At 39.2% G+C, this 22,203-nt stretch overlaps 1 protein-coding gene across 3 annotated transcripts in view; it reads right to left on the reverse strand.

Moving 5' to 3' along the window:
• The window catches only part of VGLL3 (vestigial like family member 3), a 41,620-nt gene extending 19,419 nt beyond the window's left edge, over window positions 1-22,201 (reverse strand). The window contains exons 1-3 of one of the 3 annotated variants that reach the window (XM_007468993.1): window positions 21,797-21,926; window positions 9,649-9,766; window positions 165-698 (exon numbers count right to left, since the gene is read on the reverse strand). In XM_007468993.1, coding sequence (XP_007469055.1) covers window positions 165-698; window positions 9,649-9,766; window positions 21,797-21,922 — 778 coding nt within the window. In that variant the 5' untranslated portion in view covers window positions 21,923-21,926. Of the gene's footprint in view, window positions 1-164; window positions 699-9,648; window positions 9,935-21,796 lie in introns of all 3 variants that reach the window. The other 2 variants (XM_007468991.1, XM_007468992.1) reach the window with 2 other exon arrangements.
• Window positions 22,202-22,203: the final 2 nt, after the last annotated feature.

Below are 22,203 nucleotides of genomic sequence, written 5' to 3' on the forward strand. Positions count from 1 at the left end.
AGGAATTCTTGAAAAATGGTTAGTTCTATAAACATATGGGCAAAGCTGAACTTTCCATGGAAGAGAAAAAAAGTTTTTCAGGTATTTAAAACATCCTCCATTTTTCTGTATTTATTTCATTAATTTTTCTTCTTTTATGGAAAGGAGGAAATCACCGGGCTCACCTGTATCAAACCCCACACTTGGCACTAAGTCCACGGTTCCGTGAAAGGCTCCGGCCCACGCTGAGGTAGCAGTGGTGACTGTAGTCGGATCTGTTTTTGTGATGTCACACGGGGGAGCGGGAATCCTGGCCGCACGCACAGACGGCATCAGCAGGGGCCCATAGGATGGATCCAGGGCAGAGCCAGTAGAAGGGTGGTGGTGATGGTGGTGGTGGTGGTGGTGGTGGCGGTGGTGCATGTGGGGGTGGTGATGCCGCATGTACATGTCATGCATGTGGCTGTAGGACGGGCTCACCTGAGATGCCAAAGGGTAGTGCCACGACTCGGACACGGGAGGGGGAGGGGCGGGGCCAGTCTGATGCAGCCCATGTCCTGACCAGGGGCTGGGGTCAGCGGCAGTAAAGGTGCCAGGGGGTGCAGTGACCTGGAAGTCAGGATGAACTCCCCCCAAACAGGGTGCAGATGGGGGCTGGTAAGAGCTGGTCCAAAAGGAAGTCGGGAAACTACTCCGCTGGCTTGAGAGAGCTGAGCTGTCTGAGAAGACAGAAAAATACATTATTTACATAAGATTCAGTTCTGGGATAGACTTGCCTCTACTTGTCCAATATTTTACAAGCAGGCTAATAAGGATACACTCTTTTTGTCTCCACACAGAGGTGAATAGATACCAGGTAAGCCTCTGAGTTGCCATGCCAGGTCAGTACTCAGGGGTCCAGGTGCTGAACGAGTCCCCTGCTTTGTTTGCTTAGCTTAGGCTGTCACAGTCTAGGCTGAGGTCGGCAAGTCTGGGACTGGAAAGCTTCGTTTCCTCCTGTGTGTCTTGCTGCCATCAAGTCTGAGCAGAGGTCACAGGTATATAAGTCTCAGGTAAGAAAAGCTTATGCCATAGACGTGATTCAGGTAGGTTGGAAACGATGATGTTTACCAATTTCTTTTAAAGGAAAATACAATTTTCACCCAAACTAACCATTTTAACGCTGAAAGTAACAGATGGAAGTAAGATCACAATGATGCTTGCCAACACCCATTTTCCACCAAGAAGAGTGTGTTCCAAGCTTGTTTTTTCTGTACAGGTCTGGGAGTTTCTAAACTGAAAATAATAATAGTTCACATTTAATGTCAGTGACCAAATGCCCAATACTAGGCCAGGAGCTTTGCATGGATTTGATCTCACTGGATCCTCACTCTAACCCTATGAGGTAGTTACTGTTATTATCCCCATTTTAGAGATGTGGAAATTGAGGCAGGGAAGAAGCTCAAGAGTCACAGCTGGCAAGTGGGAGACTGGGCTTTGAAGACAGGTAGCCTGCCTGGATGGCTGGCTCTCATCATACCTGTGCCACAGGACAGCACATTTGTAACTATAACCTGAACATCTAGAATTTGGTGAAGATTCTGTGGAAATCATGAGTGGAGGAGACTCAACTGGGGTAACGGATTTGAGGAGATGTTTAGAGAAGGGGAAATGATATCAGAGAATAGCACTTGGAGATAAATAAGCAAGAGGGAGAACCATCCTCGACTTCGCTTCAATTCAATTTCTCCACTCAATGGTCTTGACATGTTTATATAGATGACCTATTATGTGTGAAACAGGGGGCGACTAGGGATGACCGGACAGATATCACCTATAATCACAATCTGGCAGGGGACAGATAAGTAAATAGACTTGAGCAATGTAATTCAGTTTGTGCTCTCATAAGAGGAAATACAGGAAGAGGGCACTAAAGCTGCCTAAGAAAGTAATAGCTAAATAGAAAGGGTCGGGAGGGCTAGCCTTGTGAAGAGGTAGGGAAGAGTGTTTTACGCCAGGGGTCTCCAACCCCCAGGCCACGGACCAGTAGTGGTCCATGGCCTGTTTGGAACCAGGCCACACAGCAGGAGGTAAGCAGCGGGAGAGCGAACGAAGCTTTCTCTGTATTTACAGCTGCTGCCTATCATTCGCATTACCACCTGAGCTCCGCCCCCTGTCAGCATTATGGTGAGTTGTATAATTATTTCATTATATTACAATGTAATAATAATAGAAATAAAGGGCACAATAAATGTAATGCACTTGAATCATCCCGAAACCCTCCCCGCTACCCACCTCCTCTGTAGAAAAATTGTCTTCCACGAAACAGGTCCCAGGTGCCATAAAGGTTGGGGACTGCTGTTTTAGGCTAATGAAAAAGTATGTGAAAAAAAGGCCAAAAATTACACTTACACACACAAATAGCATTTGAGGGACAAAAAAAGAGTTCAGTGGGCAGATGATGGCAAACAGACTATGGTCTAAGAAGGACCCACATGGGTATGTTTTTATGAGCCATGCACTAAGTGTGGGCGCTGTCCTGAGGAGATCCAGTGAGCTTAAAAGGGTTTTAATCTAGGGAGTGTTATAGTCAGAGCTGTGTTTAGAAAGCTCGATACCTCCAGTGAGAGCCAGGTGCCTCCAGTGCAGCGTAACTAAGCAAGCACGGACCTGGGAGTCTGGGGTGCTCAGCCAGAAAGCTGACACCCAGCAATTACCCTGTCTCATTGTAGGACCCCAAATGATCTGTTGGCCTCTCTATGGCTCAGTGTCCTCCAATCAAATATGAGGCATTTGAGCTCATTTAATTCCAAATATCATCTGGCCCCATACTTCTAACCATTCTGTGACATGTCCTATGGAGTATTTGTATCTATAGATAGCGATAAGGTTGCTTAGTACATTAGTCATGCAAGTACAGTAAAAGAGTATTTTTATACTGGGTACCACGTAAATGAACCTCGCTAGATCTTTCCATGGAATGAAAGATACCCTAAGAAGTACTGTGAAATAAAAGTATTCAGAGTCTGACATGTTCACGTTCTCACGTCATAAACTTCCAGGACATAGTTTTCTTGCCTCAGGGAAAGCTTATATAACTTGACTCAACCCCTACATGTGTAATTTGATGAATGTAATTACGATTATCACCGGGTTGTTCAAACGTTCCCTTTCTCTAGCTTCCCTAAAAGCTGTGGCACTAACACTGCGAGCTCTTCCTCTCTCTCCCCATCAGCCCTACAGCAGAGCTATCATCCACCCCATCCATAGACAGATGGCTATTCAGTGTCTCAGTTCCAGTTTCCTCCCACCCCCTGCTCAGGATCTCCATGGATCCCCAAACCCTTGAGGAAATCTAAGCGATGATGTTCTTCAAGAGGCAAAGGATGAAAGGACAAACTCTTCTTCAAACCTTCCAGCAGTCCTGGCAAACTTTTACTTGAATGGCTTAGTTTTGTCACAATCACAATCTATCCGAAAATAGCACTTAAAGTCACTTACTGGCATTGAGGCAAATATGTTCTATTTAAGAATGGTCTTCCTTTGACATATGAAACGTGGCTGCTAATGACAAGAAGGAAAATTGTGTAAGCTGTAGGAAGAAAATTCAATTTGCCTTAAATGATGGCCATTTGTAGACTATTTCTATCATACCCACAGTAGAAAGCTGTTAACGTTTAAAGTTTAAAACTCATACAAAGAGTTTATAGATGCTCCTTATATTATACAGTGCAGCTTTGCCACCACCAATCTGCTCCTTTGTTCTCACAGATCCAATCTTTGGTGGCAAACCCTTCATTCTGCTCATAATTTGTATCTCTTGCGGGGCCAGAATCTCATTATAAAAACAGCTGAACTCAACCCACAGGTGTGTGCCAGAGACAGTTCTCTTTATTAATATCCCCCATTAAAATGTCAAAAGTACAGAGAGTATATGTCATTTCCCTGGATGCTTTCCTTTTGTTTCTTTCCATTTGTATGTCCATGGACCTAATTTTATTTTACAGATGCTTACGCATTTTGGATATGCATGCAGAAATATGAATAATGAAAAAATTCCTTACCAAAAATATTATCCTACTTATGACGTATTGTATTGTGATTAGTGAACACATTAGCATTGAAAGTAGAAATCTATTCTAAAAAATGCACCCCATAGAGGCTGAACAAAGCTTTAAAATGCCCCAGGGAAAAATCAAATTAGAAGCAACTTAATATTTTCCCAGTCAGTATGTCTCCTGAGATTAACATAAAGTTTGCAGAGATCTATGCAGCTCTTTTCAAAAATAATGTTGCAGTCTACAAGTAAACGAAACTATACTGAACAGAAAATGTTTATGGACAAGTCTACATTTCAAAACCACTATCTGGTATCTTGATTGTTAAAAAAGAAATTCTTGATACAAAGAAACAGATGATATTCTTTGTTTCATGCCTGGGAATCAGTGTGCTTATTTCATATGTGTGTAAATTTTTTCATTACATGACTCTTTGCTTACAAGTATTTAATCACAGCCACATTTTTTGGATGAAAAAGCTTATGAAAAACTGCACATGCTATTTCCATGCAATATTACTTTTTAGCAATTCAGAACTATGCGATATTCACACTCTGTGGTGACTTTGGGCTCAATGATACTGGATATTTGGATGACGTTAACACTGAGTCTAACACGTACAAAAAGTCTAAATATACTTTGGTTCAGTTTGCGTTTCGGATTAAAAAATATTACACATGCATACACACCCTTATTTCTAAACAACAACAAAAAAAGAAAAAAAGAAATTGTCCCATACAACCCACCCAAAGCATACCCAGTAACCCCACTGGCATGGTTTTTAGCAGAAATATGTCTTAGAGACATAAAAGTCTTTAACATGGATCATCAGGTGGTTCTTTCAATTTCACAGTAGCTGGGATACTTTTTACATTAAACTTCAATGCCTCTGAAAAACAACCTAAGGGCAAACATTTTATGCAACAGAAAATTCAACATATAATTTTTAAAAATAAATATTTTGTTACCTAATTTTGAAAAAAAAAAGAAAACTATATTAAAAGGAAAAGTAGGACCATAAAATATTGTAGAACCTCTATCTTAAGTCATCTTAAAAATCTCCAGAAAATGTATTCTTACAATAAATACTGATTGAAAACATCCATGTTAAAAGATAACATTTACCTTTTTATTAAACTCAGTGAAAAAAACTGCTACTCCATTCTCAACCTAGAGGGCCCTCGCTCTAATTTTAATTCCCTTCCTCTTGTTCTGCTTCCCACAAAAATAACTCATTGGGTCAGAGGTGAAATGATACGTGTTCCAGTGTTTTCTGTCACTCAGGCATTAAGCATTACCATTATATCAAAAGACTGCCCTCCAGGTATTTTGTTCTAGAGTTGCTCAAAAATGGGCCTTGTGACTCTAAAGTGAGAGTTTCAAGGGGTGCTGTCAGCTGCCCTACTCCTTGGAGGCAGGACAATGAGACAAACCAGGCCTCAATTTCCTCCCACGTGTTTGTTGTAAGCTTCCCAGCAGTGATTACTTCCAGTGCCTCTTAGAGATGCCGCCCAACTCTCTCCGTCCCTGTCTCAGTCGGCCCAGGAGATAGGCCCTCTCTCCCCTTCCTCCTCTTTGCTAAGTTTAATGCTCATTTTGAGAGGGCTTTCTTATGAGAATGTTGCTCCAAGAAGACAGATGTAGATCAGTCATGCAGAAAACATTTACTTTTCAACTACAACAAGAAAAAGTATATCAAGTTTACCACTCAGCATAGTTTTTAAGCCAGTGACATATTTGTCTATGTCTTGACTTAACTACTCGCTTTCCCCACATACACACACACACACACACACACACACACACACACACACTTTCTGTAATAACACTTAAGCACTGAGGTCAGTGAATAGACATATTTGAAGCCGATGCTTCTATTGGATGGGATAAGGAGACAGATTCATTAGGTTTTCTTAATTGAGAAGCCCTACTCAATCCATGAGGAGATATAATGGGAGAAGAGGTAGTCGTTGTGATGTCATGTCAAATAAAGTACAAATATTTACTGTCAACTGCTTGCCTCAAAGCTGCAAAACGTTTAATGAGGACTTTCCTAACTCCATCAAGATACAGACGCAACATATGACCGCTGTTCCATCATTAGCTGACACTCTATCATTTGCCTAAAGATTTACTGTGGAAATACATTCTGCAACCAAACATAATTCAGTTTTAGATTCCTTTGAAGTACTGTAGCACTTATGTAGCACTGTAAAAACCTCATGCCATAAATTAGACCCTTTAATTTAATACAGCTGGTCAGCAGCTCCTCCTAAAGTATTATTGCCACGGCCATCAACATTGTCAATAGCCTTGAGTACTTAGTATGTCCAAAACACTGTGTTTTTGCCAGGAATACAAACTCCCAGAAAACAGTGTTTCTGACTAAAGATCCAAGGTTGGTTTTCTATGTGCCAAATGAATGGAAACTTACTTAAGGAAGAGAGAAAAGGCATCTGACCTTCAGTCAGTGCCTTGCATCAAGCCCTGTGCCAAATAATTCATATATATTATCAAAATATCTTTACAACAACCCTAGGAGATGGGTATTAATCAACACATATTATAGTTGAAGTTATTCTCAGAGAGACTTTGAGAATTACTCAAAGATAACATTGCAACCAGGCAGTAATAAGGTCAAAACTTGAACCCAAAACAAACATAATCCAACCAAAGACTGCATTATGCAAACCTGTGTTGCTTTGGCAATTAAAACAATATTTCCAGCAACTCTGTTAACTAGACATGGGAATCTCAATTTATTATACTTCTCTTTAACACATTCAATAGTTGCTAAATCCTTAATTACATTTTGTGGATTTCATATGAATCTTATCCAACTTATGTATACTTAACTAAAAACACTAATTCACAACTAGAAACAACTATGGCAAAGTTTTATTCACAAGTGGAAAGTAAATAATACATTTGAAATCATAGAACTTCACAGAAAAAAAGAGATTTCAACAACCACTTAATTCAACCCCCTTATTTTATAAATAAGAAAACTGTACCCAAAGATTGCATACAACTTATTACTAATAAATTCTCTATTAAGAACTTTTTTTGTTTTCTAATCCTGGGTACATAGTATGAACTTGGTTCATCTAATTTAATCACTTGATCATTCAATTCATTCCATATTTTTCACATAGAAATGCATTATCCTGAGTATTGGGGAAAACGATGTGAGTTAACTAGATAGGATGTATATAGTCTCAGTGGAAAAGGAAGAGATGGAAATTGACGAGCATGCTGTGTTTGCCTGGGCTACTCTGATAAACTAACATACAAAGCTCTAAAAATTCTGGTCTCTACTTACACCTCCTCTTTTCATTCCATTCACACTAGTATTTTGGCTTCTCGTTGAACACTGAAGTTCAATTCTTCCTCAGGGCCTTTGCACTGGCTGTTCGCTCTGCCTTAAATAATTTCCCCCTAGATATTTGTGATAAGAAGCGCTCTTATTTCCTTCAGGTCTGTGCTCAAATGTAAGTCTTAGAGAGACCATCTGTTTTCACTCTAAGTAAAATAATATCTTGCATCTCATTATATATATATTGCCTGTCTCTTTCACTAGAAAGCTCCATTGAGTGTAGAAGCTTAGACTCTCCTGTCTACTGCTATATTCCCACTACCTAGAACATAGTAGGACCTTAATAAATATTCGCTGCATAAGTCAATGAATGAAACGGGAGATAGATTTGAAGGCCAGATTTAAGATAATGCCAAGAAAATTCTAATAATACTTACTAAAACATTACCATTATCCACACTTTCTATACTGAAATTTGACAGCCTTCCAAAGATCCTCTCCATTCAGTCATGCAGATTATGGGAAAAACACTGATATGTAGAGTTTTTGCATTTACACAACACCTCACTTAAAACTATTATGGTTATGATACTTTAGGCAATCACTCTTACATCTCTCTATAATTTGGGGCTTTCGCTCCTATGTTCCAAGTTAAATGATCACTGGGTTGCATATGCTAGTATGCTAAAAGAATTAGGCATTGCATTTATTACTCTCCTGGGACTGATTGTCACGATAGGATTTATTATTGATATATCAAACTATTTATTAAAGCCAGCTAATTCACTGAAGTTTTCCTATTTTCACCCTCCACAAGCTATTAAAAGTATTCACAATGTGCTATCAAACAGGACATTGTTGGTTCTATTAGCCTCTTAGGGTTTCGAGGACTAAGTTCTCAGTTCTTGTGGGAAGTCCATAATTACTAATCAAATAAGCAGCATGCTTCCCAATTCACCTCTACCAAGGTCTAGGTCACTTGAATATGGATTCCACCTTCCTCTTTAAAGTCACTGTGTACGTCAATGTTGTTCATATTTATTATCAGAAAGGAGAAAAGAAGGAAGGGATGGTGAAAAGAGAGAAGGGGAGGGGAGGAGAGAAAAGGGAAGGAAAGGCAGGAAGACAAGAAAGAACCATTCTTCTGATGCTGAGAGGGGACCAACCACTCATCACCTCTCACCTGCCCCCGACCACAGGTGACCTATCACTGGTGGCCAGCCTCTCCTCACCATAGGATCACATGGGGCACTTATTACAGTGATTCCCAGAGCCTCCCTCTGGAGCCTCTGTCTGATTCGAAGGTCCAAATAAGGGGGCTGCAATCTGTGATTTTTAGCAGCACTAGATCAACAATTATCAAACTTGAGCCTGCACCTGAATCCCTGGGAGGGATGGTTAAAACACAAGGTACTCTACCCGTGAGTTTCTGATTCAGTAGGTCTGGGGCTCGGACAACGAATTTGCATTTCTAACAACTCCCATGTGATGCACATGTTCCTGGTCCTGGAAACCACACTTTGAGAACCATTTTACTAGATTCTTCTTAGAACCAGGTGAGTTCAGAAGAAACATTCATATGTCTTTAAAACTACCATTGGAATTATGGATTGTTTTTTCTCTAATGTTGTAATTATCTCAATTAAGTTGTCATCCAACCATTTTCTGTGAGTCAGAAGTCAGATTCAAACACACCTCTTTGTGATCTCTATATAGAGGGAAATAAAGAAGAGGAAGCCCAATCTAATGCTTTGCTTTACTGAGTTCAAAAAAAAAATAGCTTAAACCAGGGAGATACAGTCAATAATGTCTGGGTTGTACACTACAAAGAGTTAACATCACAACTAAGCAGGACAGAGAAAGCCATCAAGAGAACACAAAAGGCTTTCAAAGTATGTGTTCCTGGGTCAGACTCAGACCTCTGCTATGTCATCACGTAGCACCTCGTGGAATGAGCAAGAGCTAATTTTTAAACACTGATCCAGGCACGCCTATTATTTAGAGATCCAAATTGGGCCATCGGGGCTTAAGGAATGGTGCTTCGCAGCTCAATCCTGCCACTATGAACTCAGGCCAGTTGCATCACTACTTTCCACGAGGAATTTAAGGGGTGTGACTGCATCCTTTCCAACCCTGCATTCCACATGTGACAAAACTGATCCAGCTGTTTGTCTGAAAGAAATTCCTTGCTGTCCTTAAAAATTAAAAAGCGAGTGGATATCCGTCCTCCAGGGGCAAGTCTCCAGCTGGAACCTGGCACAGATGGTTGCGAAACAGAGCCAGTGCCCTGGAGAGCATCTGCTTTGGAATTCTTACCTCGCCATAAGGGGGTTAGCCCCATCTTGCTTTTTGAAATGGCAGATTCTGGATGAAGGGTGCTGGCTTGGCCCAAAGCTCTTGAGAAGTGTTCATCCACTACTGACCCAATGTCTCCCTGGAAATAAGTGAAAAGGACACAGCGAGAGTTAAGGTACTCCATCTCGGCAGGCTGGTCTTTCTCCTCCTCCTCCTCCTCCTCCTCCTCCTCCTCCTCCTCCTCTTGTTTGCTGGGAAGGGTGACTTCCAGAGAGTCCTGCATCTTGCTGTATACCGCTAACTTCTTCTGGGATGGAATAAACAAAACACAGTATCAAAGACAGTTTGTACAAAAAGCATTAACGAGTTAACTTTTCACTAAAAAAAAAAAAAAAAAAAAATCTAAACATTAACATATGTTCACAAACTGATTCTTCTTCATTTGCTTTACTCCACCTTCCCCCTCCCCAAACCAGCCTTCTGCTTCCCACCCTGAAAAAAAAGACTTTGCTATTTCAAATTTGGCAAAAAAAAAATGTCCATTATCCAATGGTATATTCTCAGACTGTGAAAGGCAGGCTTGTTTTTTTGCTTAATTTAGATATACCAAAAGGAGAATGACTTTAAAAAAAAAAAAGAAAAAGAAAGTGACAGAGCTCTCCCATTTTTGTTCCCTTTTCTATTTTAAAGATTTAATGTACAGCAACATTATAGTTCGGGACGGGGAGGAATGAAGGTGGTAGGCCTAACTGTCTGGGGGAGGGGTGGATAAGAAAAGAGCTTTTCATAAATGAAATATACTAAAATAAAAACAGGAATGTAGCATCTTATAAAAGGATTTGGCAGATGTGCTGAACTCATTTCTCAAAAATCAAACTAAAATGACAAAATAAGTCTGTGTGAAGATCCATTTTGCATGGAACATATTTTTCAGATGTTCCACTTACCACCATTATCATAAAAGGGAAAAAAAAGGTATTATGATGACTTGCTGAAAATAATACAAGATACTAGTAATGGCTAGGATGACTTTCAAATCAAAATGAAAAAGGTTTGGTAATTTTAAAATGTTTTCAAAACATAAAATCGTAGCTCTAGTAATAGTTTATATTATGACTGATACTCATATTTATTACCCCATGTAATCTTTACAATTCTATAATGTGGTTATTATTACTCTCCATATTTTAAATATGAAGAAGTGAGGCACAGAGAAGTGAAGTAACTTGCCAAAGGTCACAGAGCATATAAGTGATGGACCCAGAATGCATAATAAAAATACACAGATGTACATATGTGTGTACATGTATGTGTCAGAGGAGGGCAGGGGAGGGATATCTAGTGCGGAAAAAAAAAATCACCAAAATGTTATATTTTGTGTTCTTTTTCTGGGTGGTAAGCTTGTAGTTGGTTGTTATTTTCTTATTCCTATTTTTCAATATTTTCAAATATTTTTCATAGAGCACATATCATTTTTATAATCAACAACTTTAGTGCAAATTACACGTAAGAAAAGAATGCTACAAAACTATAAAACTCATTATCTTAATGACAAAATGAGCATCCTATCATCTGTATACCTACAAAACCTGACCCTTTGTCAGACCATTTTTCTTATTTCAGAAAAAACTGCATGTTGGAAAGTGAATGTCAGTAGAAAAAAATAAATCATTCTAGAATATTCAGTAAGCACATAGTTTGGCAAATGTTATCAAAACACATAACCAAGACTCAATGTTTCTAGTGGTAATTACTAGCCCCAGAATCTGTAGCCCCAAATTATAAATGCCTCATTCGAAAAACTGAACCCCAGCAATGAATATGTTGTTCTTGTGTGAGGTAGGGTCTGAAATGTTCAGGCACATTACAAGCTGCTGCTTATTATTTAGGACTGCTATATATACACACACACTATATGTATCTCCCTTTTTATTTGAAATCTGTGTCAGTATGGTTATCGCTTCTTGATGAATAGATGATTCATTCCCTGTGAGTGAATATGCCTTGCTGATGAATAGGTGATTGTAATGACTGAATGGTTATAAAATTCTTACAATCTGTTCTGCTTAGATTTGAACATGGTTATGTTTAACTTCAATAGTAAAAAACACCGTAGTAATATAGGTTATGTATAAAATGAAAAGATTGAACTAACTGACCGCTACAGTTACTTCCGGCTTTAAATTCCATTATAAAGTTACATGAATATTACTATTTATTAGTCAAATCACAGTACTGCTTCTCTGGGCACATGTGCATTTACCGAAGTTATACCATTTTAAGCAAATACACACACTCTGCTGAATATTCAGGCATATTAGAAAGAAGCACTGTTTTTATTTGGGAAAAAGATTAAAACTGATCTACAGAGTGGCTTCACTGCCTTAAGTGTTCAGTATTATCTATTAAACCGATTTCTTTTTTCTCATTAACGTCCAGTGCAGCATCAGTCTGTGAGAGTCAGGCTTTGCATCTACTTGTTTAATTTGTTTAATTTTAACGCTTATTCCTTAAATGAAAGAGCCTTGGCTATGTTAATTATCCAAAGAAAGACAATTTTTTTTTTATTTTATCCCAATTAGCAATTGATTCTTAGACAAAATAAAACTAAAGTTATATATATGTGAAAGATTTGAGAACTGCAAATCAAATGCAAATATAGCCTCCATTTGTATGCAAATGTAGCATAGTATTATGATCAATAATGGTATCAATAAAATTTCTTAATTTTTACATTGATGGCAGTTGAATTTAAACCATAGATTTTCAGTCAATTTAAGATTACACAATTTTCTAAATGCTATATAATTTTATGTTATTCTTTTTTAACCAGTTGCTGAGTAGTTGGATACAAATAAGTTATACATTTTTCACTATGAAATGGGGAAAATTTAAGCAAAATCTTCCATTGTATCAAAATACCTTTTATGAGTCTATTTTCTAAATGTCAATTCTGTCAATGGATGCATTGATTCCCTATAATCCTTATATTTCCTATATATGTAATATATATCTATATATACACATATGCATTTATATAAGTATATATTGAAATATTCATTTCAAACACCCGTGGTACTATAAAAATATCTAGATTGACTCCTCTATTTAAATACATTTTGGGAGGATGATTATAAAATATACTTTTTTTTCTCTCTCCCAGCTCTTTGAGGCAGGTTAAATAAATTTGCTGGAGACCATCAAAAACATAAAATAAAAAAGGATCCTATGATATAGCTACCAATGGGCAGGATATAAAGCATATTTATCACCCCCCTCTTGCATTTTGCATCAATTTTCACAAATTTTAGTGTACCCATTTAAATATTTACGTTTACAACACACAGGAGCATTTATGACCACACCATCAACATCACTGGTTAAAATAAGAATTCTAAAGCATCCAAACAGCCTGAGAGCCTTCTAAAATGGCAACACTGAATTTACATACATTTTTTAAACATCAAGTGTGAGCATGAAGAAAATGGGAACACACAATTTAAACAGCAATTGATCCATATGCTAACATTCACACTATCCTAACCTTCTTCCCCAATGGCTCTTAAGCCTCAACTGCCTTCTGTTATCTATGCTTTTGTGACTGTAAATCAACCCTTTGCTTTAAAAACAAAAACAAAAACAAAACTAAGTATGTTATTTATGTACACTGTTGCCATATTCTGCATTTACTTGGTGTTTGCTCCTTGGAATGAAACTTCCCTAGTGTTATCTTCATTCTTGAAAGTAATATATAAAATTTAAAACTTGAAAATAAATCTCAAATCATCAGAACCCAGATTTCCTGAATCAATGCTGAAAGGCAATGTGGTTCATATTTTTCTCAAAATGCACTATCACACCCTAAAAATAGCCCAATCTGTCAGAAGTATTCATATTTTTCTTACTAGACACTTACAAATTATTAACAAAAATAAGTCATCAGAAGGAATTTCAAAGACTACAATTTGGTTTATTGAATGCACCTTAACTGGCTCATCCTCCATTGCAGAGTAATGACAAATTTCCTTCAGGTAAAAGAACCCTTGAGTTAGATGAAACAGTGACCGAGTTAACAGGCACAGAGTTAAAATTAACTCAGAAAGACTTGAAAGTAGCAGTGTGAAGGAGTCCGCCTAGCCTAGGCAGTGCGAACCATGCCCAAACACCTCACAGCCTGCCATCAGGCACAACAGAAACAAACTCGCACAGGAATGTGCCGGGGAAAGGATTTGTCTGACAAGAGAAAGACTTTCATGTCAGGAGCCAAATACCACTAACTTCCCAAGGCTTAAGCCTACAAAATGCCAAATGATTACTGTGCATATGTGGAAACTTTTTTTCTAAGGAAACAAAAGTATTTTAATGAATCATTGGATATTTGGAAACAACTTTTTTTTTTTTCCTACTGGCTATCTTCTCTAAATGCAATGATTCTTTCATCCTGAGAGACATGGTTAGAGCCTGTAAGAAAAGACCACTAGCCCATAGTCAATGTTTCAAAACTATAAGGCCCATAAAGCAATGTGTTGCTCTTTGATCCTATTTTTCCGAATTTACTTGAATAACAGATTTTTTTTTTTTTTTCCGGTACGCAGGCCTCTCACTGTTGTGGCCTCTCCCATTGCGGAGCACAGGCTCCGGACGCGCAAGCTCAGCGGCCATGGCTCACGGGCCCCGCCGCTCCGCGGCCTGCGGGATCTTCCCGGACCGAGGCACAACCCGTGTCCCCTGCATCGGCAGGCGGACTCGCAACCACTGCGCCACCAGGGAAGCCCAAATAACAGATTTTTAAATCTATCCCAGAGAGACTTGAAGTTTTGGTCCTTGGCCTGTTTGGAGGAGGAGGAATCAGGTTGCGGGAAGGTGGGTCAGGATAAGGAAGATAGTTCACAGACCTTTGATATATTTTATTTCACTGTCACACATACACAAATATTTTGTCCAAATAATTATTCTCAATGTATATATGCAAAAACTGATTTACTTGGCCACATCATCTAACTAGTAAATGGCAAGGATGGGATTAGAACCTATTTCTGTCTGACAACAAAGCATCTGCCAAGAAAACAGACTAAAGAAAATGAGTCTGTATATAATATTTAGTTTAACTGTATAAACAAATAGAAGCCCACAGTCAGCGTGGCATCATATGCTAACTAAAGAAAGTCTAAAGTTATTTACAACACTTAAAAACTAAGGATGTAAACATATCAAAGATATGGCTATTAAATAATGCAGTGCTCTTCAAAATATATGTATATCTAGATGAACCTGCCCTTCTATATCTAGAAATCTGTTGTCTGCTTGGCAAGTCAGATACAAAATACAATTTTTCTGGAAATCCTATTTTGGAAATGTGAGTGGAGCCAATTTACTAGACACACTCAGACCTCGAGATTCTGTGTTTGTTTGCTTTTTTTATTTGTTTTTTATTTTTCTTAACAGTAGGAGGAGCAAACCAAAAATAATATTAGCTATTTTTGAGCACACCTGCCACTCAATGATTCTGGTCATTATCAAAAATAAATCAAACCCATCCCCTCAAAGGATGAAATTTTTCCAGTTTTGAGGATGTTAAAAAAAAAATGTGCCACAGGCTGAGAATTTCAAAATTTGCATTCCCAAAATGTTTTAAGCAATGATCACATCATGAGGGTATGTGTTCTCTCTCAAACTGACTGCTTTGAATGAAACAACAGTTTCTGATGTATAAATTTCTGGTATGTTTACATAATCCTATTACTAGATTTAGGGTATGATTTCACTTTTTAAAATTTATCTGTTAGTCATCGAATTGCCAGTTAATTCTTATTTTGTGTCAGTCATTGTGCAAAGGCTCGGAGGCACAAAAATGAAAGTCATAGCAGTTGAGAGAGGCTTGTAAGGAAAATGGTAAAGAAAGAGAACCTCCAGGTTTATCCACATGGCTAATTGTCTAATTTCTCCAAATAGCTAATATTCAAAAATTTAAAAATGAGAAAAGTAAGAGGGTAACACTAGGTGAATTACTAATTGCTTTTGTTGCTTCTAAAGAAGGCCAGATGGAAAGGGAACACAGTAGAAAGAGAACTGGAATGGTTAAGGGGATTTGACCAAAACTAGTCCATGAATCTGGGTAAGGCACCGAAAGCTTTGGCCCTCAGCTTTCTCTTCTGAAGATGAGGAATTCTGACTTCATTATCTCAGAGGTCTCGTCCAACTCTGTAGGCTAATAAGCAACATGCTGGAGCTCTAGACAAACTCACACTTAATTTTGTTTCTTACGTTGGCTGCCTTTTCTGATTTTGCAGGACACTGGTCAAAAAAAACCCTACAGATCATTGAAGACTAATTCATTTTCAGACATAGGTCATCTAGCCCAATTCCTAGGAACTAGTTTGGGTACTTCCTTTAGCTATCTTCACAGTAACCAGAAAGGAGGCATCCTTCAAATATCCCCACCCCATCCCCCAAGGACAAGTGTTTTTGCACACTAAAACAACATAGTTTTAAGAGGAAAGGACACCTGTTCGGTTTAGGCCCTTCTTCCTTTCTCTTCTTTCCTTTTTCTTTTTTTTTTTTTTTCTCTACTTAAGTATGAGACAAGTGAAAAATAGTTCAGTTATCCCGGTTCAGACCATACTTGTAAATTACTGAAATAAATCTGGTATCCACTGAAATATCTATAAATATGGCATTCATGACTTGCTTCTAGCAACAGACGTTTGGGTCTAATGGTTCAAGTCACTATTAGGGTCTTCCTAAATGAATAAAGCAGAAAACCAGCTGCTGAAAGACGTGCTTTTTAAAAGAGTCAGTGCAAAGTTTTGACCAAAATTATTTCCTCCACTATCTCTGCCAGAGTCTGAAATTCAAGTATTGGAGAGTTTTTGTTTCTTGAATGAAAATGTTTTTCTAGAGACAATACCTTAAATTGTTATGTATTACTAGATGTATCAGTTTTGAGATTTCTTTTTAAAGCCAGTTGGAAATAGGGCTGATGGGAATGGGATTCAATTTAAGTGGCCGGGTTTTAGAATGGCAGTCACTTAACTCTCGAGTTCGCTTTAGAATCTGCGTCAGGCATCTTGCGCATAATATTTTTAGTCTTATTGACAATCCCCTTTGCACAGAAAAACACAAGACAGAAATGTACATACTGCCCAAACGGGTCAACACAGCATCTCTTCTGTAGTTGTCCAAGGAAGCACCGTGCAGGATCGTTCTACCCACTGATCCCCCTCATTTCCACTGTTATGAGTCATGTCCCCATCATCTCCAACTCTGTGAGATGTGAGACTTTACCAAGCGCTAAGTGAAGTAGGACTTCCTTGCGTTGAATGAAAATATCCTTCACTTAAATTTCCACAGACTGCTTCCTTGTCCCGGCATTCGGGTTTTCTGGTGAATGTAGCCTCACTGCACGATTTTATGGATTTCAAGCCTGCCCTTACTATCCGTATTGTAATCTCCATTCTGGTTGACTGCCAGAGACAACAGTTCAGTTTAGTTATTTCAAAGTTTAATTTTCCTTCTAGCTTTGAATTTTCTGGCTGGAAAGTTATTGGGAGCATAAAGCTCTGGGGCACTTGAAGCTTCTAAGTCTCTACAGTCAAGTTACTTTGTGTAGTTTGGAATCAGAGGGGCTGTTCTCTCTCAAAGAAGTCCTGTATGAATTCTTATAAATCTACTTAAGTCCTTGCTTACAGTTGCAAGAAAATTATATCCTCCAACTTAAATAAGTGGACTGTGTATTGAAACTATTTAGAATGTAATTGTATGCTTTCCTCTTAATAAATCTAAACTTATGTTGGAACAGCAATGATATATGAGGCACTTAAAGCTGACTGTTAATACCACTTCCTGCATATTATTTTCAAATAAATACATGTTCATTTGCTAAGTGGATATTCTGCTTCATCAGCAAAGGATGCAACACGGATAGCAAAAGTCATTAGCATAATACAAATGCTTGCAAAACAACTTTGGAATGCCTAAACTAAAAACGTACACTACCAAGGACTTGGAAAGAATTTCAAGCTCCAAGGCCAAAGAATCTACTGCATATTAATCTTCTTTATCAAAAAGTTGATTTGGAGCACTAAAGACAGAAATAAGCCTATTGTGCAATAGCAAAAAAAAAATCTTGGGAGATAGCATGGTATGGTGGAAAGATGCTCTGCTGGGGAGCAGGGGATCCAGTGGTCCTAATTTTGTCACCGATTAGCTTTGAAATCTTTAGCCAGGCATTTCAGCCCTATAAACATGCATTTCCGCATCTGTAAAAGGAGGGGTTGACGTATGTTTTCCCAGGGTTTTTTCCTAACAAACAGAATCTCAGATTTTATGACCTAATCAAGGTGGCAGAGTCCAGAGAAAGAGTTTGAAAAACTCCTTACAAAGTTAGAACTGAAGTTCTGCCTCCCAAGACTTTTAATTCTCTTAAGTGAAAGCATGCATGCATATTCACCCAGCTGTCACCCTTGAAGAGAGCAGCGCCAATATGCTCTAACATATGAAGCCCAAAATGCGATTGTTAAAAACTCCTATGCACAATTAGAGAATGGGCGATTGTTCTCCTCTGCTTTCACCACCTCACCTATGAACTCAGTTCTGAAAGCTTTGCTTTAAGTATCTCCCTAATGTTAACATTATGAAAATATGGGGGGAGGGAGATTTTAGAAGACAGATTGTCTGCATTTAAGATGAGGAATCTATGGGGTATGAAGGGAATTTATGATTGTTTCCCTCAATTTTTCCTGACACGTATTTTGAAATTTTTTTCTCTTTTTTTTCCTACTGTCACTGTTGGGATACAAACGCATTCCTTTCTGTACACGTTCTGCAGTGTCATCATGCCTTTGGCGCACGTGCTGAGAGACTAAGTCGAGAGTTCTCCTGAGGAGTTGGTAGGGACTGATGCATTCAAGCAATGAAGAGATGGTGGGCAACAGGGACCAGAGACCTTAGATCCCTTAGCAAATCCTGGCTCTGTAAAGCACACTGTTAGATTTATGCACAGCCACGCAATTTCTAGGAATTAACGTCAGGGACTATAAAACTGACTCTTTAGGTATATTTACATTTTACTTTTATTCACTTAGCCTACTGTATGCTTAAGTAACACACTGCAATGCAGCCTGATGTATACACAGTTCACTGTTTTTAAGGTACTAACCTATTACCCACCTATGATTTATAATATGTTCAATTAAAAAATGAAACAAAATTCCAAGTGCCTTTTACACTTGTAATTACACAAAATCACATTGTACTTTTAGGTGGAAAGCTGCGAATACATGTGCCTGGAGCATTAAGTTCTACTATTTAAAAAAAGAACTTCTGCTATATAATCATGCATTAAGAGGAAAATATACCTATGTTTAAAATCTATCATAATAAATCACTATGAGATGATAATTTACAAGGACTATAGAGCTATATGGACTTGAGGAAAAAATCAGTTCAAAGACACACTACAATAATTGAAAATACAGAAGTGATACAAAACTTTAATGCTCTCTTTTCTAACATTTTCTAAATGACGATTAAACTTTGTAACTCTATCACTTTTTCTGCTTCCTGTCCTCAACAAGTCAATTTTTCAAATACAGTAGGACTCGTAGCCCTCGTTTTTGTCTCCCAGGCAAGATGCTATTTGGGGTCACTTCCCACGTACGGAGAAAACAATCTTCATGGATAATAATGATAAAACCTTATGGAATGCAAAAACAACCAAAATATGTATTCTCAGATGACTACGTTGGGGCCAAGTCAATATTAGTCCCACTTCACCCACGCACCACATAGTCTAAAAATGCTGTCAGCCTGATAAGAATTTCCTGATTTACTCTGTTTTCCAACAGAAAATATAGGTCATCAAAATAAACCCCGGACAGTAAAAGAACAGGAGTTACACTACTGTCTTTTTATTCTGCTAGCCAGTTATATAGTCAAATAGTTGCTTTACCTGACAAAAAAGTAATCTCGAACAAGCCAGTGTAGTAAAAGCAACATGAAAATTTCAAGCCCACTTCTCAACTAAGTTCTTAAGTTCAACTCAGCCTAACATCTACTTAAACAATATCTACAGAAGCTCAAAGGATAGCAGAAATTGATCACTATTTACAAATAGGTGCCACTCATCGAGGTAGACAATTTAGGTGAAAAAGAAAGCTCATTTTTTGGTTTGTTGATGGTCTTAGCAAAAGAATGCGATTTGGCAACTGAGTTTCGGGGCAATTGCAAAAGTTAGGTAAGGTATTGGAGTAATTTTTTTTGAAAGCTAAATTTCAAGATTAGTTATTTATAATTTTTCTGATACCGAATTTTATTTTCTAGCTCAAAAAACTATTCCAATTCTAACCCCCACTAGCGATTTGTATTTTAATGGAACTATTTTCACAACTCTGGAAAATAAAACCTTATTCACAACTATTCTGCTAAAGTTATTTTTGAAGGGGAAAAATACCTTTCTGAATGTTTAGTAAAGTTTGAGGCTGTTGCTCGTCCACATTCCAATTGATAATTTAAGGCCTCTACAGTCTCTGAGATGGAAGAAAGTAAAGAAGAAAAGGGTGGTTCATCTGGGACACAGTGTTCATAAAACACAGAAAATTGATATCCTGCATCTCTTTGCATCACTTGCCTGACTTGGACTTAAATGGTTTCCTCCATTACTTATATCTTTTATATTAAAACCAAAGAAAAAGAGCATAACCAAAATAAAATGTTTTAACCTGTCACCCTTGATCACAAATTACAAAATGTTTTCCCATCCCCCTCCCTAAAAGTAATCTTGCTTTGAAATGCTGAAGATGATGAAGAAAAAAAAAAAAAAAGAAGATAGCTAGAAAGTGGGACTCCTTCATCTTTTGCCCTAGTTGTCCTGGTTAAGCTCATACTGTTCAGCAGATAAATCTAGAGTACGTACTCTTCCAGAATCAGCTGAATTTCATTCCCTAAATTCTAAACAGAAGTTATAGTTTCTTTCCAAAGAGTAGCACAATAAATCTAGTAAAGAGACAGGGGTAGAGGAAATAAATTAAGTGGCCAAATTAATTAAAGAGCCAAACCCTGAAGACCACAATGAAATATATGTTTTTTAAGAAACTAAAAAAAAAAAAATGTCAATCAATAAATTCTGTGGATGTTAGTTTCGGAACCATATCTAGATCCCTGATAGGTGTCCCTACCTCAGAGTATGTATATTTTTTTAAGTCTCACTAAATCAACCCACCCTAATTCCCAGAGTCTCAGGACCCTGTTTTGGTACAAGCCCCTGGCCACATGCTCACATATGTGTTTTATGTAGCGCTAACTAAGCCTTGACACACTGCGGGCGAACAGGGAGGAACGTCCAGGGGTACCTAGTGCTTAATTCCCCAGAACCCCACTCTCCCTTCTAAAGGAACTTTATCATCTCCCTAGTTCCTGAATCCTTTCTATCCAACAGCATTCAGTCACTCTTGGCATGGTGGAGACCCAGCATCCAGCGACCCAAGGTTACCTCTTAGCTGGCAAAGGAAAGGGTTCTTCTGTCCAACAGACTGAACCATAACATCTCTGTGCTTTGATGGAATTAAAAATGAATGAGGAATTTGGGGAATAATCCCTGTCACCTAAGTATGGAAGATGACAGACTTTGCAGAGAACTTCTAGTAACATTGGACAGATATTACACGTGACCCATGTTCCACCATAAAAGTTCCAGAAAAGTCATTCCATGGGCTCACTGTCCAGGTAGCCTCCCCTATGTCAGTGACACATTTCATCCTCCTAATCAAGAAAACCCTGAAACACTCCACCGTTTCAAAGGAAACAAAATATTTGGTTTAAAGGAAGTTTACTCACATACTCCTAAGACAGATGCCCTTGGTGAGCTTCAGAGAACTGAGCCCTAAGAGCTAAGGTGGCTATGAGGAATAGCTTCTGAGCCGGTGACAAGAGCTCACTGAAGCCCACAGCCAGGTAATGCCTCGCTTGGAATCCCCACCCGTCCACCTGGCAGCTCGTCCTTCCCGAAGCCTCGTCTCTTCTCTTCTGATGGCTTTCTGTTCAAGGGCGCTCCCGCAAGTCTCAGAGCATCCTCCGCGCCACCCGTCCCAGAGGGACGTCTTGGGAGCCCCAGACCGATACTCTCGCTGCCCCTCGCCCCCGCCCCCGGCAGGCTGCCCGGTCGGTGACTCACCTGCTGGCCAGGTTGGGGCGCCGGGTGGTAATAGGCTGTGGGGCAGGTTGCAGCTGCCACGGGGTTGGGCAGATACTGGGGCGCTCCATACGGCTGGGGGTGATACATCACCTCCGCACAACTCATGGCAGCCGGGGCAGCGGCGGCCCCGGAGCTGCGGCCGCTGCTCTACGCGCTCGTGCGACAGGCGCCGCCGCAGCTGCCGCCTCTGTCGCAGCCCCAGCTGCTACTGTGGTGAAGGCGGGTCCTCGGCGGCCGTGGGCTCCGCGCGGGGCGCGGGCTCGGGAGGGGTTGGCAATCGGCGGTGGCCCATGCGCGGGCACCCTCATCTTCAGCCCCTCCGGGTGTCCCCTGGCCTGCGCTTATATAGCGACTCGGGGACGCATCGGCCCGCCGCGCGGCGGGAG

This window comes from Lipotes vexillifer, unplaced genomic scaffold, assembly GCF_000442215.2.
Source record: "Lipotes vexillifer unplaced genomic scaffold, Lipotes_vexillifer_v1.1 scaffold812, whole genome shotgun sequence".
In the NCBI taxonomy this organism is placed as follows: domain Eukaryota; kingdom Metazoa; phylum Chordata; class Mammalia; order Artiodactyla; family Lipotidae; genus Lipotes; species Lipotes vexillifer.